The sequence below is a fragment of the Bombina bombina genome, chromosome 7 (genome assembly GCF_027579735.1).
Source record: "Bombina bombina isolate aBomBom1 chromosome 7, aBomBom1.pri, whole genome shotgun sequence".
NCBI classification, from domain to species: domain Eukaryota; kingdom Metazoa; phylum Chordata; class Amphibia; order Anura; family Bombinatoridae; genus Bombina; species Bombina bombina.
This window is the reverse complement of record NC_069505.1, coordinates 437,583,787-437,600,158: the sequence shown is the minus strand read 5'-3', so window position 1 is coordinate 437,600,158 and position 16,372 is coordinate 437,583,787. Positions and strand designations below refer to the sequence as shown.

At 41.7% G+C, this 16,372-nt stretch overlaps 1 protein-coding gene across 4 annotated transcripts in view; it reads left to right on the top strand.

Annotated features, from left to right (window-relative positions):
• Positions 1-16,372, top strand: part of FAM234B (family with sequence similarity 234 member B) — a 252,840-nt gene that overhangs the window by 209,771 nt on the left and 26,697 nt on the right. For 3 of the 4 annotated variants that reach the window (XM_053721349.1, XM_053721346.1, XM_053721348.1), the window contains exons 11-12: positions 103-220; positions 358-587. In XM_053721349.1, coding sequence (XP_053577324.1) covers positions 103-220; positions 358-584 — 345 coding nt within the window. In that variant the 3' untranslated portion in view covers positions 585-587. Of the gene's footprint in view, positions 1-99; positions 221-357; positions 588-16,372 lie in introns of all 4 variants that reach the window. The other variant, XM_053721347.1, reaches the window with a different exon arrangement.

Below are 16,372 nucleotides of genomic sequence, written 5' to 3'. Positions count from 1 at the left end.
ACTATTGTGTGATTTATCAGCAGGATGTGACCCCCAGTAGACTAATTTGTGATTTATCAGCAGGATGTGACCTCAGTAGACTAATATGTGATTTATCAGCAGGATATGAGCGTAGACAGCAGAGAGCAGAGGAACCAGCAGCTGTACTTGCTCTGCCCTACATATCCCAACGTTCTCTTAGACCTGTACAATGTCAGCACGTCCATCGTCTCCTCCGCTGGTGAGTCAGCTCCTGTGTGATCAGTGATTAATCTCACACTATTAACCTCTTGTCTGCTAGGGCTGGGTAGCAGGTCATTGGTGACATCCTGTAGTGACTACGGTTAAGTTATCTTCCCCTCTCTCTCCTTTATTTAGTTGGCATTAATGAACTTGAGAAGGACGCGTTCCTGGCAATCCTCTCCGCAGACAAAGAACACAATGTCTCAGACAAGCTGCCCCGGACGCTGAGGATCAGCAAGCTGGGAATGAGATGGGCTGTGTCACAGAGTCAGCTGCAGCCAGTGGGAAATGCAAAGATGAGGGTGAAACTGGAGCATGTGAAAAGGATACTAAATAGGCTGAGATTTACCCGCTTCCCCTAGAAGGCAAGAAATGCTTGTAAACTCCCTACACTAACGATATGGTCCCTGTATGTCAGTGCTGTGTAACCTCCCTACACTACTGATATGATCCCTGTATGTCAGTGCTTGTAACCTCCCTACACTACGGATATGATCCCTGTATGTCAGTGTTGTAACCTTCCTACACTACTGATATTATCCCTGTATGTCAGTGCTGTGTAACCCTTTCTACACTACTGATATGATCCCTGTATGTCAGTGCTGTGTAACCCTTCCTACACTACTGATATGATCCCTGTATGTCAGTGCTTGCAACCTCCCTAAACTACTGGTATGATCCCTGTATTTCAGTGCTTGTAACCTTCCTACACTAATGATATGGTCCCTGTATGTCAGTGTTGTGTAACCTCCCTACACTACTGATATGATCCCTGTATGTCAGTGCTTGTAACCTCCCTACACTACTGATATGATCCCTGTATGTCAGTGCTGTGTAACCTCCCTACACTACTGATATGATCTATGTATGTCAGTGCTTGTAACCTCCCTACACTACTGGTATGATCCCTGTATGTCAGTGCTTGTAACCTTCCTACACTAATGATATGGTCCCTGTATGTCAGTATTGTGTAACCTCCCTACACTACTGATATGATCTATGTATGTCAGTGCTTGTAACCTCCCTACACTACTGGTATGATCCCTGTATGTCAGTGCTTGTAACCTCCCTACACTAATGATATGATCTCTGTATGTCAGTGCTTGTAACCTCCCTACACTACTGATAAGATCCCTGTATGTCAGTGCTGTGTAACCTCCCTGCACTAATGATATGATCCTTCTATGTCAGTGCTTGTAACCTCCCTACACTACTGATATGATCCCTGTATGTCAGTGCTTGTAAGCTCCCTACACTACTGATATGATCCCTGCAAGTCAGTAATTGTAACCTCCCTACACTACTGATATGACCCCTGTATGTCAGTGCTGTGTAACCTCCCTACACTACTGATATGATCCCTGTATGTCAGTGCTGTGTAACCTCCCTACACTACTGATATGATCCCTGTATGTCAGTGCTGTGTAACCTCCCTACACTACTGATATGATCCCTGTATTTCAGTGCTTGTAACCTCCCTACACCACTAATATGATCCCTGTATGTCAGTGCTGTGTAACCCCCCTACACTACTGATATGATCCCTGTATGTCAGTGCTGTGTAACCTCCCTACACTAATGATATGACCTCTGTATGTCAGTGCTGTGTAACCTCCCTACACTACTTATATGATCCCTGTATGTCAGTGCTGTGTAACCTCCCTACCCAACTGATATGATCCCTGTATGTGAGTGCTGTGTAACCTCCCTACACTACTGATATGATCCCTGTATGTCAGTGCTATATAACCTCCCTACACTACTGATATGATCCCTGTATGTCAGTGCTGTGTAACCTCCCTACACTACTGACATGATCCCTGTATGTCAGTGCTTGTAACCTCCCCACACTAATGATATTATCCTTCTATGTCAGTGCTTGTAAGCTCCCTACACTACTGATATGATCCCTGTATGTCAGTGCTTATAACCTCCCTACACTACTGATATGATCCCTGTATGTCAGTGCTGTGTAACCTCCCTACACTACTGATATGATACCTGTATGTCAGTGCTTGTAACCTCCCTACACTACTGATATTATCCCTGTATGTCAGTGCTTGTAACCTCCCTACACTACTGATATGATCCCTGTATGTCAGTGCTGTGTAACCTCCCTACACTACTGATATGACCCCTGTATGTCAGTGCTTTGTAACCTCCCTACACTACTGATATGATCCCTGTATGTAAGTGCTTGTAACCTCCCTACACTACTGATATGATCCCTGTATGTAAGTTCTTGTAACCTCCCTAAACCACTGATATGATCCCTGTATGTCAGTGCTTGTAACCTTTAAGAAATACAAATATAAGCAGTTCTAGAAACAATACTCCTATTTTGCCAAACTGAAAAAATCTGCCCCTCAAATGCAGACAATATATGACTTGATAGATTGTGGTGTGTAGTTGGCGCGCCAAAAAACTTTTTGGAGCTAGGACGGAAGAAAAGATATAGCTTATTTATGTGTATACACTAACGATATGGTCCCTGTATGTCAGTGCTGTGTAACCTCCCTACACTACTGATATGATCCCTGTATGTCAGTGCTTGTAACCTCCCTACACTACGGATATGATCCCTGTATGTCAGTGTTGTAACCTTCCTACACTACTGATATTATCCCTGTATGTCAGTGCTGTGTAACCCTTTCTACACTACTGATATGATCCCTGTATGTCAGTGCTGTGTAACCCTTCCTACACTACTGACATGATCCCTGTATGTCAGTGCTTGCAACCTCCCTAAACTACTGGTATGATCCCTGTATTTCAGTGCTTGTAACCTTCCTACACTAATGATATGGTCCCTGTATGTCAGTGTTGTGTAACCTCCCTACACTACTGATATGATCCCTGTATGTCAGTGCTTGTAACCTCCCTACACTACTGATATGATCCCTGTATGTCAGTGCTGTGTAACCTCCCTACACTACTGATATGATCTATGTATGTCAGTGCTTGTAACCTCCCTACACTACTGGTATGATCCCTGTATGTCAGTGCTTGTAACCTTCCTACACTAATGATATGGTCCCTGTATGTCAGTATTGTGTAACCTCCCTACACTACTGATATGATCTATGTATGTCAGTGCTTGTAACCTCCCTACACTACTGGTATGATCCCTGTATGTCAGTGCTTGTAACCTCCCTACACTAATGATATGATCTCTGTATGTCAGTGCTTGTAACCTCCCTACACTACTGATAAGATCCCTGTATGTCAGTGCTGTGTAACCTCCCTGCACTAATGATATGATCCTTCTATGTCAGTGCTTGTAACCTCCCTACACTACTGATATGATCCCTGTATGTCAGTGCTTGTAAGCTCCCTACACTACTGATATGATCCCTGTAAGTCAGTAATTGTAACCTCCCTACACTACTGATATGACCCCTGTATGTCAGTGCTGTGTAACCTCCCTACACTACTGATATGATCCCTGTATGTCAGTGCTGTGTAACCTCCCTACACTACTGATATGATCCCTGTATGTCAGTGCTGTGTAACCTCCCTACACTACTGATATGATCCCTGTATTTCAGTGCTTGTAACCTCCCTACACCACTAATATGATCCCTGTATGTCAGTGCTGTGTAACCCCCCTACACTACTGATATGATCCCTGTATGTCAGTGCTGTGTAACCTCCCTACACTAATGATATGACCTCTGTATGTCAGTGCTGTGTAACCTCCCTACACTACTTATATGATCCCTGTATGTCAGTGCTGTGTAACCTCCCTACCCAACTGATATGATCCCTGTATGTGAGTGCTGTGTAACCTCCCTACACTACTGATATGATCCCTGTATGTCAGTGCTATATAACCTCCCTACACTACTGATATGATCCCTGTATGTCAGTGCTGTGTAACCTCCCTACACTACTGACATGATCCCTGTATGTCAGTGCTTGTAACCTCCCCACACTAATGATATTATCCTTCTATGTCAGTGCTTGTAAGCTCCCTACACTACTGATATGATCCCTGTATGTCAGTGCTTATAACCTCCCTACACTACTGATATGATCCCTGTATGTCAGTGCTGTGTAACCTCCCTACACTACTGATATGATACCTGTATGTCAGTGCTTGTAACCTCCCTACACTACTGATATTATCCCTGTATGTCAGTGCTTGTAACCTCCCTACACTACTGATATGATCCCTGTATGTCAGTGCTGTGTAACCTCCCTACACTACTGATATGACCCCTGTATGTCAGTGCTTTGTAACCTCCCTACACTACTGATATGATCCCTGTATGTAAGTGCTTGTAACCTCCCTACACTACTGATATGATCCCTGTATGTAAGTTCTTGTAACCTCCCTAAACCACTGATATGATCCCTGTATGTCAGTGCTTGTAACCTTTAAGAAATACAAATATAAGCAGTTCTAGAAACAATACTCCTATTTTGCCAAACTGAAAAAATCTGCCCCTCAAATGCAGACAATATATGACTTGATAGATTGTGGTGTGTAGTTGGCGCGCCAAAAAACTTTTTGGAGCTAGGACGGAAGAAAAGATATAGCTTATTTATGTGTATACATTAATGGAATATATAGAAAAGTAATAATTGGTTAAATAACCATACTATAAGAGAGTCACTTATAAAATCAAAGTAAGTGGAAAAATAAGTGCATCTGCTGTATGAGAATAAATGCTTGTTTATTGTTAAAACCTGAATGCAAGGTTTTATATAAAAAATATTATGATAAACAATTTAAAACAATATAAACCCTATTATAGTAAAACAATTTCAACATATGACAAAATTGAGGCTGTTTCAGTATGTGTAAAAAGGACGTCTCCCTTAATATATTGCCTCAAATATAGTTATACAATGATATTAATATAAAAACGTTATAGAAAATACCTTAGATAGATTGCCTTGTGTGATAATTCAAAGCCACCTTAAATCAAAGTGTAACAAGATAAACTGTATTTAACTATATTTTGATACAGTGTATTGATATAGGTCTGCACTTTACAAAGTTGTATGTTGATACAATGTATGCTTTTTGTAAACAAAAGATAGTCGCATGGTCTGAGTACTGAGACGTCAGATTGGATTCTCTACTCACGTGACCTGGATTTGAATGGCCGTTACAATGTTACCAGTGCACTGGTTGAAGCGTGGTCTATGTTGCCATGGTGACCGCAAAGTTTAGCCGTTGTTGCATAAATGCTTTTATTAATACTCTTCTGTAGATTATGATAAACAAACGTAACTCCTCTTTCTCTTGTTAAGTGTATCCAGTCCACGGATCATCCATTACTTATGGAATATATTCTCCTTCCCAACAGGAAGTTGCAAGAGTCCACCCACAGCAAAGCTGCTATATAGCTCCTCCCCTAACTGCCATATTCAGTCATTCTCTTGCAAGCCTCAACATAGATAGGAGGTCGTGAGAGTCTGTGGTGCTTTCTACTTAGTTTATTCTTCAATCAAAAGTTTGTTATTTTTAAATGGCACCGGAGTGTGCTGTTTATCTCAGGCTGTATTTGGAAGAAGAATCTGCCTGCGTTTTTCTATGATCTTAGCAGACGTAACTAAGATCCATTTGCTGTTCTCACACATTCTGAGGAGTGAGGTACTTCAGAGGGGGAATGGCGTGCAGGTTTTCCTGCAGATAAGGTATGTGCAGTAAAATATTTTTCTAGGAATGGAATTGACTAAGAAAATACTGCTGATACCAAAGTAATGTAAGTAAAGCCTTAAATGCAGCGATAGCGACTGGTATCAGGCTTATTAATAGAGATACATACTCTTGTAAAAATGTGTTTTAAAACGTTTGCTGGCATGTTTAATCGTTTTTTAACATATGTTTGGTGATAAAACTTATTGGGGCCTAAGTTTTTTCCACATGGCTGGCTTAAATTTTGCATAGAAACAGTTTCCTGAGGCTTTCCACTGTTATAGTATAAAAGTTACAGTTGGTGCAGTTAAAATTACAAACAGTGACATTCAGCTTCCCTCAGCAGTCCCCTGCATGCTATAGGACATCTCTGAAGGGCTCAAAAGGGCTTCAAAAGTAGGAGCTGTTATGACTGTTTAAAACATATTTTTCGTTTTGTTAATCTGTTTTTTGTATTAAGGGGTTAATCATCCATTTGCAAGTGGGTGCAATGCTCTGCTAACTTGTTACATACACTGTAAAAATTTTGTTAGTTTAACTGCCTTTTTTCACTGTTATTTCAAATTTTGGCAAAATTTGTTTCTCTTAAAGGCACAGTAACGTTTTATATATTTGCTTGTTAACTTGATTTAAAGTGTTTTCCAAGCTTACTAGTCTCATTATTAGTCTGTTCTAACATGTCTGACATAGAGGAAGCTCTGTGTTCATTATGTTTTAAAGCCATGGTGGAACCCCATCTTAGAATGTGTACCAGATGTACTGATTTCATGTTAAACAATAAAGATCATTTTTTGTCTTTAAAAACATTATCACCAGAGGATTCTGTCGTGGGGGTAGTTATGCCGACTAACTCTCCCCACGTGTCAGACCTTTTGACTCCCGCTTTAGGGACTCACGCTCAAATGGCGCCAAGTACATCAAGGGCACCCATAGCGTTTCTTTACCAGGGGATTCTGTCGAGGGGAAAGTTATGCCGACTAACTCTCCCCACGTGTCAGACCCTTCGACTCCCGCTTCAGGGACTCACGCTCAAATGGCGCCAAGTACATCAAGGGCGCCCATAGCGTTTATTTTACAAGACATGGCAAAGTTGGTGAATAATATTCTGGCAGCAGTATTAGTCAGACTACCTGAAATTAAAGGAAAGCAGTTAGCTCTGGGGGTAGATACAGAGCATACAGACGCTTTAAGAACCATGTATGATACTACCTCACAATATGCTTAGTCTGTGGGTGATTTTTTTTTTTTTTTTTTTTTGACTCAGGGAAGATGATTTAACCTGATTCTGATATTTCTACATTTAAAATTTATGCTTGAGAACCTCCACTTGTTGCTCAGGGAGGCTTTGGCTGCTCTGAATGAATGTGTACAATCGCAGGGCCAGAGAAATTGTGTAGACTGGATAAATAATATGCAGTGCCGGTGTGTACTGATGTTTTTCCAATACCTAAAGAGGTTTACTAAAAAATTTTTTAATAAGGAATGGGATGTGCCGTTCTCTTCCCCTCCTATTTTTTAGAAGAATGTTTTCTAATAGTTTCCACCACTCGGGACTTCTGGCAGACAGTTCCTAAGGTGGAGAGAAGAGTTTCTACTCTAGCTAAGCGTACCACTACCTCTGACGAGGACAGTTGTGCTTTTTAGATCCAATGGATAAAAAATGTTTATTCAACAGGGTTTTATCCTGCAGCCCCTTGCATACATTGCTTCTGTCACTGCTGCTGCGGCGTTCTGGGTTGAGTCTCTTGATGAGGCTTTACAGTTAAGCGACTCTATTGGATGAATATATTTGACAAGCTTATGCTAGCCAATTCCTTTGTTTTCTGATGCCTTGTTCATTTGACTAGACTAACGGCTAAGAATTCTGTTTTTTACTATACTGGCGCGCAGAGCGCTATGGCTTATATCATGGTCAGCTGTCGTGACTTTAATAAATAAGCTACTTAACTTCCCTTCAAGGGGCAGACCCTATTCGGGCCTGGTTTGAAGGAGATTATTGCTTATATCACTGGAGGAAAAGGTCATGCCCTTCCTCAGGATAGGTCTAAATCAAGGGCAAAAAAAAAAAAAAAAAAAAAAAAAAGTCTAATTTTCGTACCTTTTAAAAACTTCAGGGCAGGTGTGGCATCCTCTTCCTCTAAGGCAAAACAAGAGGGAATTTTTGCTCAATCCAAGGCGGTCTGGAGACAATCGGACCTGGAACAAAGATAAGCAGGCCAAGGAGCCTGCTGCTGCCTCTAAGGCAGCATGAAGGAACGGACCCCTATCCGGTAACGGATCCTATAGGGGGCAGACTTTCTTTCTTTGCCCAGGCGTGGGCAAGAGATGCCCAGGATCCCTAGGCATTGGAATTTATATCCCAGAGATATCTTCTGGATTTCAAAGATTTCCCCCCAAAAAAAGGGGAGATTTCGCCTTTCACAATTATCTGCAAACCAGATAAAGAAGGAGGCATTCTTACATTGTGTACAAGATCCATCCAGTTCCAAGAGAGGAACAGGGACAGAGTTTTTACTCAAATCTGTTTGTGGTTCCCAAGGAGAGGGAACCTTCAGACCTATTTTGGATCTAAAGATCTTAAACAAATTCCTCAGAATTCCGTCATTTAAGATGGAAACTATTCGTACCATCTTAACTATGATCCAGGAGAGTCAATAGAGGACTACAATGGATTTGAAGGATGCTTATCCTCACATTGTGATGCATAAAGATCACCATCGTTTTTCAGGTTTGCCTTTCTAGACAGGCATTACCAGTTTGTAGCTCTTTCCTTTGGGATATCTACAGCCCCAAGAATCTTTATGGAGGTTCTGGGGTCGCTTTGGCGGTCCTTAGACCGCGGGGCATAGAAGTGGCCCCTTATTTAGACGACATCCTGATACAGGCGTCAAACATCCAAATTGCCCAGTCTCATACGGACGTAGTACTGGCATTTCTGAGATCACATGGGTGGAAAGTGAACAAGGAAAGAGTTCTCTATCCCCAATCTCAAGGGTTTCCCTCCTAGGGACTCTGATAAATTCTGTAGAAATGAAAATTTACCTGACGGAGTCCAGGTTGTCAAAGTTTCTAAATTTCTGCCGTGTTTTTTTCATCCCATCCGCGCCCTTCGGTGGCTCAGTACATGAATGAAATCGGCTTAATGGTAGCGGCAAGGGACATAGTATCGTTTGCACGTCTACATTTCAGACCGCTGCAACTATGCATGCTCAGTCAGAGGAACGGGGATTACACAGATTTGTCCCCCTGTTAAACCTGGACCAAGAGACCAGAGATTCTCTTCTCTGGTGACTATGTCGGGTCCATCTGTCCAAGGGTATGACCTTCCGCAGGTCAGATGGGACAATTGTTACAATAGATGCCAGCCTTTTAGGTTGGGATGCAGTCTGGAACTCCCTGAAGGCTCAGGGATAGTGGACTTAGGAGGAGACCCTCCTTCTAATAAATATTCTGGAACTGGGAGTGATATTCCATGCTCTTCAGACTTGGCCTCAGTTAGCAACTCTGAGGTACATCATACTCAGTCGGACAATATACACGACTGTGGCTTACATCAGCCATCAAGGGGGAACAGAAGTTCCCTAGCGATGTTAGAAGTCTTACAATAATTCACTGGACAGAGACTCACTCTTGTCTATCAGCTATCCATATCCCAGGTGTTGAGAACTGGGAGGTGGATTTTCTAAGTCGTCAGACTTTTCTTCCGGGGGAGTGGGATTTCCTCCGGAGGTCAAGACCAAGCAGGAGAGGGCTTTGGTGTTTTTGACAGCGCCTGCGTAGCCACGCAGGACCTGGTATGCAGATCTGGTGGACATGTCATCCTTTCCATCACGGTCTCTGCTTCAGAGACAGGTCCCTCTACCTCAGGGTCCTTTCAACCATCTAAATAGAATCAATCTGAGATGGACTGCCTGGAGACTGAACGCTTGATGTTATCAAAGCATGGTTTCTCCGAGTCAGTCATTGATACCTTAATACAGACATGAAAGCCTGTCTCTAGGAAAATTGAACATAGATATGGTGTAAATATCTGATTGTTATGAATCCAAGGGTTACTCATGGAGTAAAGTCTGGATTTCCAGGATATTATCTTTTCTCCAAGATGTTTTTGAGAAAAGGGTTGTCAGCTAATTCCTTAAAAGGGGACAGATTTTTACTCTGTCTATTTTTTTGCACAAGCGTCTGGCAGGTATTCTAGACGTTCAGGCATTTGGTCAGGCTTTGGTTATATCCAAGCCTGTGTTTAAAACTGTTGCTCCGCCATGGAGCTTAAACCTGATTCTTAAGGTTCTTCAAGAAGTTCCGTTTGAACCTTTTTTGTTCCATAGATATCAATCTTTATCTTGGAAAGTTCCTTTTGGGTAGCTAATTCCTCGACTCGTAGAGTCTCCAAGTTATCTGTGTTACAATGTGATTCTCCTTATCTGGTCCTTCGTACGGATAAGGTAGTCCTGCGTACCAACCTGGGTTTTTTCCTAAGGTGGTATCTAACAAGTACATCACTCAAGAGATAGTTGTTCCATGCTTGTATCCTAATCCTTCCTCAAAGAAGGAACGTCTATTACACAATATTGGACGTGGTTTGTGCTTTAAAGTTTTACTTACAAGCTACTACAGTTTTCATCAAACGTTCACCTTGTTTGTTGTCTATTCTGGACAGAGGAGAGGTCAAAAGACTTCAGCAGCCTCTCTGTCTTTTTGGTTAAAAAGCATAATTCATTTAGCTTATGAGACTGCTGGACAGCAGCCTCCTGAAGGGATTACAGCTCATTCTACTAGAGCTGTGGTTTTCACTTGGGCCTTTTTTTAAATGTGGCTTCTGTTGAACAGATTTACAAGACGGAGTCTTGGTCTGCGCTTCATACTTTTCAAATTTAACAAATTTGATACCTTGCTTCTTCGGAGGCTATTTTTGGGAGAAAGGGTTTTTTACAGGCAGTGGTAACTTCCGTTTAAGTACCTGCCTTGTCCCTCCCATCATCCGTGTACTTTAGCTTTGGTATTGGTATTCCATAAGTAATGGATGATCCGTGGACTGGATACACTTAACAAGAGAAAACATAATTTATGCTTACCTGATAAATTTATTTCTCTTGTAGTGTATCCAGTCCACGGCCCGCCCTGTCACTTTAAGGCAGGTAATTTTTTCATTTGAACTACAGTCACCACTGCACCCTATGGTTTTTCCTTTCTCTGCATGTTTTCGGTCGAATGACTGAATATGGCAGTTAGGGGAGGAGCTATATAGCAGCTTTGCTGTGGGTGGACTCTTGCAACTTCCTGTTGGGAAGGAGAATATATTCCATAAGTAATGGATGATCCGTGGACTGGATACACTACAAGAGAAATAAATTTATCAGGTAAGCATAAATTATGTTTTATCCTTGGATAGTCCTTGGAGTATTTTGGTTTGTGAGCGGTGTGTTGTCCTCTTATTTTGGAATCTCCGGTTTTCTTGAGCTTCTAAAAAGGACAATTCCTTCTGACAATATATCGGTCGCTTTTTCTCTTGTTAAGTGTATCCAGTCCACGGATCATCCATTACTTGTGGGATATTCTCCTTCCCAACAAGAAGTTGCAAGAGGATCACCCACAGCAGAGCTGCTATATAGCTCCTCCCCTCACTGCCATATCCAGTCATTCTCTTGCAACTCTCAACTAAGATGGAGGTTGTAAGAGGACTGTGGTGTTTTATACTTAGTTTATTTCTTCAATCAAAAGTTTGTTATTTTTAAATGGTACCGGAGTGTACTGTTTATCTCAGGCAGTATTTAGAAGAAGAATCTGCCTGCGTTTTCTATGATCTTAGCAGAAGTAACTAAGATCCTTTGCTGTTCTCACATATTCTGAGGAGTGAGGTAACTTCAGAGGGGGAATAGCGTGCAGGTTTTCCTGCAATAAGGTATGTGCAGTTAAAATATTTTTCTAGGGATGGAATTTGCTAGAAAATGCTGCTGATACCGAAGTAATGTAAGTAAAGCCTTAAATGCAGTGATAGCGACTGGTATCAGGCTTATTAATAGAGATAATAATCTAAAACTATACAAATATGTCAGATGTTAAACAACACAATGTACAGGGTGACTAGAATAGAGTACAATACTCCCCTCTTAAATGACCGCTGCTCTCTAACAGTCTCTCCCAACCGGACTGTGAGTAGAAAGTGAATCGGATATATAGAGGCGCTGATCTTGAATCTCGTGTATATGGACGTACACACTGAAGAAAGAAAAACTTGGCTTGTGATTTGCAGAAGTTAACAACAAATTAATGTGCAGTATACTCACTCCGAAAAATTCAGAGTTCAGCTTCTTCAAGAGGTTTTTCTGTCTCAACTTTCCCAATTTCCACACTGTATTTGTGTCTGTGGATAATGAAAATTGCACTGCAGGTAATTGAATCTTTTGCTTGATAAAAAGTGCAATATACTCACTCCGATAAATTTCGGAATCCGGCTCCTCAGAACATGTTGTGTAGTTTGAAAATACTTCCAAAAAGGCAGCAGAAATACTTGTTGTGGTAAAAAACAAATATTTATTAAAACATAATAAAATGCTCTTATTTATCTTGGCTCTACGCGTTTCAACGACAATATCGTCTTTTTCAAGAGCAGTAAAAACAATTGGAAGTGCCAATTGTTTTTACTGCTCTTGAAAAAGACGATATTGTCGTGAGTATACTGCACATTAATTTGTTGTTAACTTCTGCAAATCACAAGCCAAGTTTTTCTTTCTTCAGTGTGTACGTCCATATACACGAGATTCAAGATCAGCGCCTCTATATATCCGATTCACTTATTAATAGAGATACATACTCTTATAAAAGTGTATTTTAAAACGTTTGCTGGCATGTTTAATCTTTTTTACATATGTTTGGCGATAAAACTTATTGAGGCCTAGTTTTTTCCACATGGCTGGCTTGAATTTTGCCTAGAAACAGTTCTCTGAGGCTTCCCACTGTTGTAATATGAGTGGGAGGGGCCTATTTTGGCGTTTTTTTGCACAGCAAAAATTACAGACACAGACATCCTGCTTCTTCCTGCATGATCCAGGACTTCTCTGAAGGGCTCAAAAGGCTTCAAAAGTCGTATTGAGGGAGGTAAAAAGCCACAGTAGAGCTGTGGCAGTTGTGACTGTTTAAAAAACGTTTTTGTCATTTGTTATTCCGTTTTTGGTATTAAGGGGTTAATCATCCATTTGCAAGTGGGTGCAATGCTCTGCTAACTTATTACATACACTGTAAAAATTTCGTTAGTGTAACTGCATTTTTTCAGTGTTATTTCAAAATTTGGGAAAATTTGTGTTTCTTAAAGGCGCAGTAACGTTTTTTTATATTGCTTGTAAACTTGTTTTAAAGTGTTTTCCAAGCTTGCTAATCTCATTGCTAGTCTGTTTAAACATGTCTGACACAGAGGAACCTACTTGTTCATTATGTTTGAAAGCCATGGTGGAGCCCCATAGGAGAATGTGTACTAAATGTATTGATTTCACCTTAAACAGTAAAGATCAGTCTTTATCTATAAAAGAATTATCACCAGAGGGTTCTGTCGAGGGGGAAGTTATGCCGACTAACTCTCCCCACGTGTCAGACCCTTCGCCTCCCGCTCAGGGGACGCACGCTAATATGGCGCCAATTACATCAGGGACGTCCATAGCGATTACCTTGCAGGACATGGCTGCAATCATGAATAATACCCTGTCAGAGGTATTATCTAGATTGCCTGAATTAAGAGGCAAGCGCGATAGCTCTGGGGTTAGGAGAGATACAGAGCACGCAAATGCTGTTAGAGCCATGTCTGATACTGCGTCACAGTATGCAGAACATGAGGACGGAGAGCTTCAGTCTGTGGGTGACATCTCTGACTCGGGGAAACCTGATTCAGAGATTTCTAATTTTAAATTTAAGCTTGAGAACCTCCGTGTATTGCTTGGGGAGGTATTAGCTGCTCTGAATGACTGTAACACAGTTGCAATTCCAGAGAAATTGTGTAGGCTGGATAGATACTATGCGGTGCCGGTGTGTACTGACGTTTCTCCAACATTGGTGTGTCCGGTCCACGGCGTCATCCTTACTTGTGGGATATCTCTTCCACAACAGGAAATGGCAAAGAGTCCCAGCAAAGCTGGCCATATAGTCCCTCCTAGGCTCCGCCCACCCCAGTCATTCTCTTTGCCGTTGCACAGGCAACATCTCCACGGAGATGGTTAAGAGTTTTTTGGTGTTTAAATTTTTTTAGACTGAGCCTCATTTTCGCTCCATTACTGCGCAGTTGTTTTTTGAGAGCGGGGCATGGATCTGAAATTTGCTGGAAAAGCTTTTAGAAGGCGTCAATTGGTATCGTATTCCCCTTTGGGCTTGGTTGGGTCTCAGCAAAGGCTATAGCTGGGACTGTATAGGGGTTAAATTTGTAAACGGCTCCGGTTCCGTTATTTTAAGGGTTAAAGCTCTGAAATTTGGTGTGCAATACTCTTAATGCTTTAAGACACTGTGGTGAAATTTTGGTAATTTTTGAACAATTCCTTCATACTTTTTCACATATTCAGTAATAAAGTGTTTTCTGTTTAAAATTTAAAGAGACAGTAACGGTTTTGTTTTAAAACGTTTTTTGTGCTTTGTTGATAAGTTTAAGCCTGTTTAACATGTCTGTGCCTTCGGGCTATGTTCTATATGTATGAAAGCCAATGTGTCTCCCCATTTAAATTTATGTGATAATTGTGCCATAGCGTCCAAACAAAGTAAGGACAGTACTGCCACAGATAATGAAATTGCCCAAGATGATTCCTCAGATGAGGGGAGTAAACATGATACTACATCATCTCCTACTGTGTCTACACCAGTTTTGCCCACACAGGAGGCCCCTAGTACATCTAGTGCGCCAATGCTTATTACCATGCAACAATTAACGGCTGTAATGGATAACGCCATAGCAAATATTTTATCTAAAATGCCTACTTATCAGAGAAAGCGCGATTGCTCTGTTTTAAACACTGAAGAGCAGGAGGGCGCTGATGATAATTGTTCTGTCATACCCTCACACCAATCTGAAGGGGCCATGAGGGAGGTTTTGTCAGATGGGGAAATTTCAGATTCAGGAAAAATTTCTCAACAAGCTGAACCTGATGTTGTGACATTTAAATTTAAATTAGAACATCTCCGCGAACTGCTTAAGGAGGTGTTATCTACTATGGATGATTGTGACAACTTGGTCATTCCAGAGAAATTATGCAAGATGGACAAGTTCCTAGAGGTTCTGGTGCACCCCGACGCTTTTCCTATACCCAAGCGTGTGGCGGACATAGTAAATAAGGAGTGGGAAAAGCCCGGCATACCTTTTGTTCCCCCCCCCTATATTTAAGAAATTATTTCCTATGGTCGACCCCAGAAAGGACTTATGGCAGACAGTCCCTAAGGTCGAGGGGGCAGTTTCTACTCTAAATAAACGCACTACTATTCCTATCGAAGATAGTTGTGCTTTCAAAGATCCTATGGATAAAAAATTGGAGGGTTTGCTTAAAAAGATTTTTGTACAGCAAGGTTACCTTCTACAACCCATTTCGTGCATTGTTCCTGTCACTACAGCAGCGTGGTTCTGGTTCGAGGAACTAGAAAACTCGCTTAGTAGAGAGACTCCATATGAGGAGGTTATGGACAGAGTTCACGCACTTAAGTTGGCTAACTCTTTTATTTTAGATGCCGCTTTGCAATTAGCTAGATTAGCGGCGAAAAATTCAGGGTTTGCTATCGTGGCGCGCAGAGCGCTTTGGCTAAAGTCTTGGTCAGCGGATGTGTCATCCAAGACAAAATTGCTTAACATCCCTTTCAAAGGTAAAACTCTATTTGGACCAGAATTGAAAGAGATTATTTCAGACATCACTGGGGGAAAGGGCCACGCCCTTCCACAAGATAGACCTTTCAAGGCCAAAAATAAGTCTAATTTTCGTTCCTTTCGCAATTTCAGGAACGGACCGGCCTCTAATTCTGCATCCTCTAAGCAAGAGGGTAATGCCTCACAACCCAAACCAGCCTGGAAACCGATGCAAGGCTGGAACAAGGGTAAGCAGGCCAAGAAGCCTGCCGCTGCTAACAAAACAGCATGAAGGAGTAGCCCCCGATCCGGGACCGGATCTAGTGGGGGGCAGACTCTCTCTCTTTGCTCAGGCTTGGGCAAGAGATGTTCAGGATCCCTGGGCGCTAGAAATAGTTTCTCAGGGTTATCTCCTGGAATTCAGGGAACTACCCCCAAGGGGAAGGTTCCACATGTCTCAGTTATCCTCAAAGGGAACTTTCAGACCAATTTTGGATTTGAAAATCCTAAACAAATTTCTCAGGGTACCATCGTTCAAGATGGAAACCATTCGAACGATTCTACCCACTATCCAGGAAAGTCAATTTATGACTACCGTGGATCTAAAGGATGCGTACCTACATATTCCTATACACAAAGAACATCATCAGTTCCTAAGGTTCGCTTTTCTGGACAAGCATTACCAGTTTGTGGCC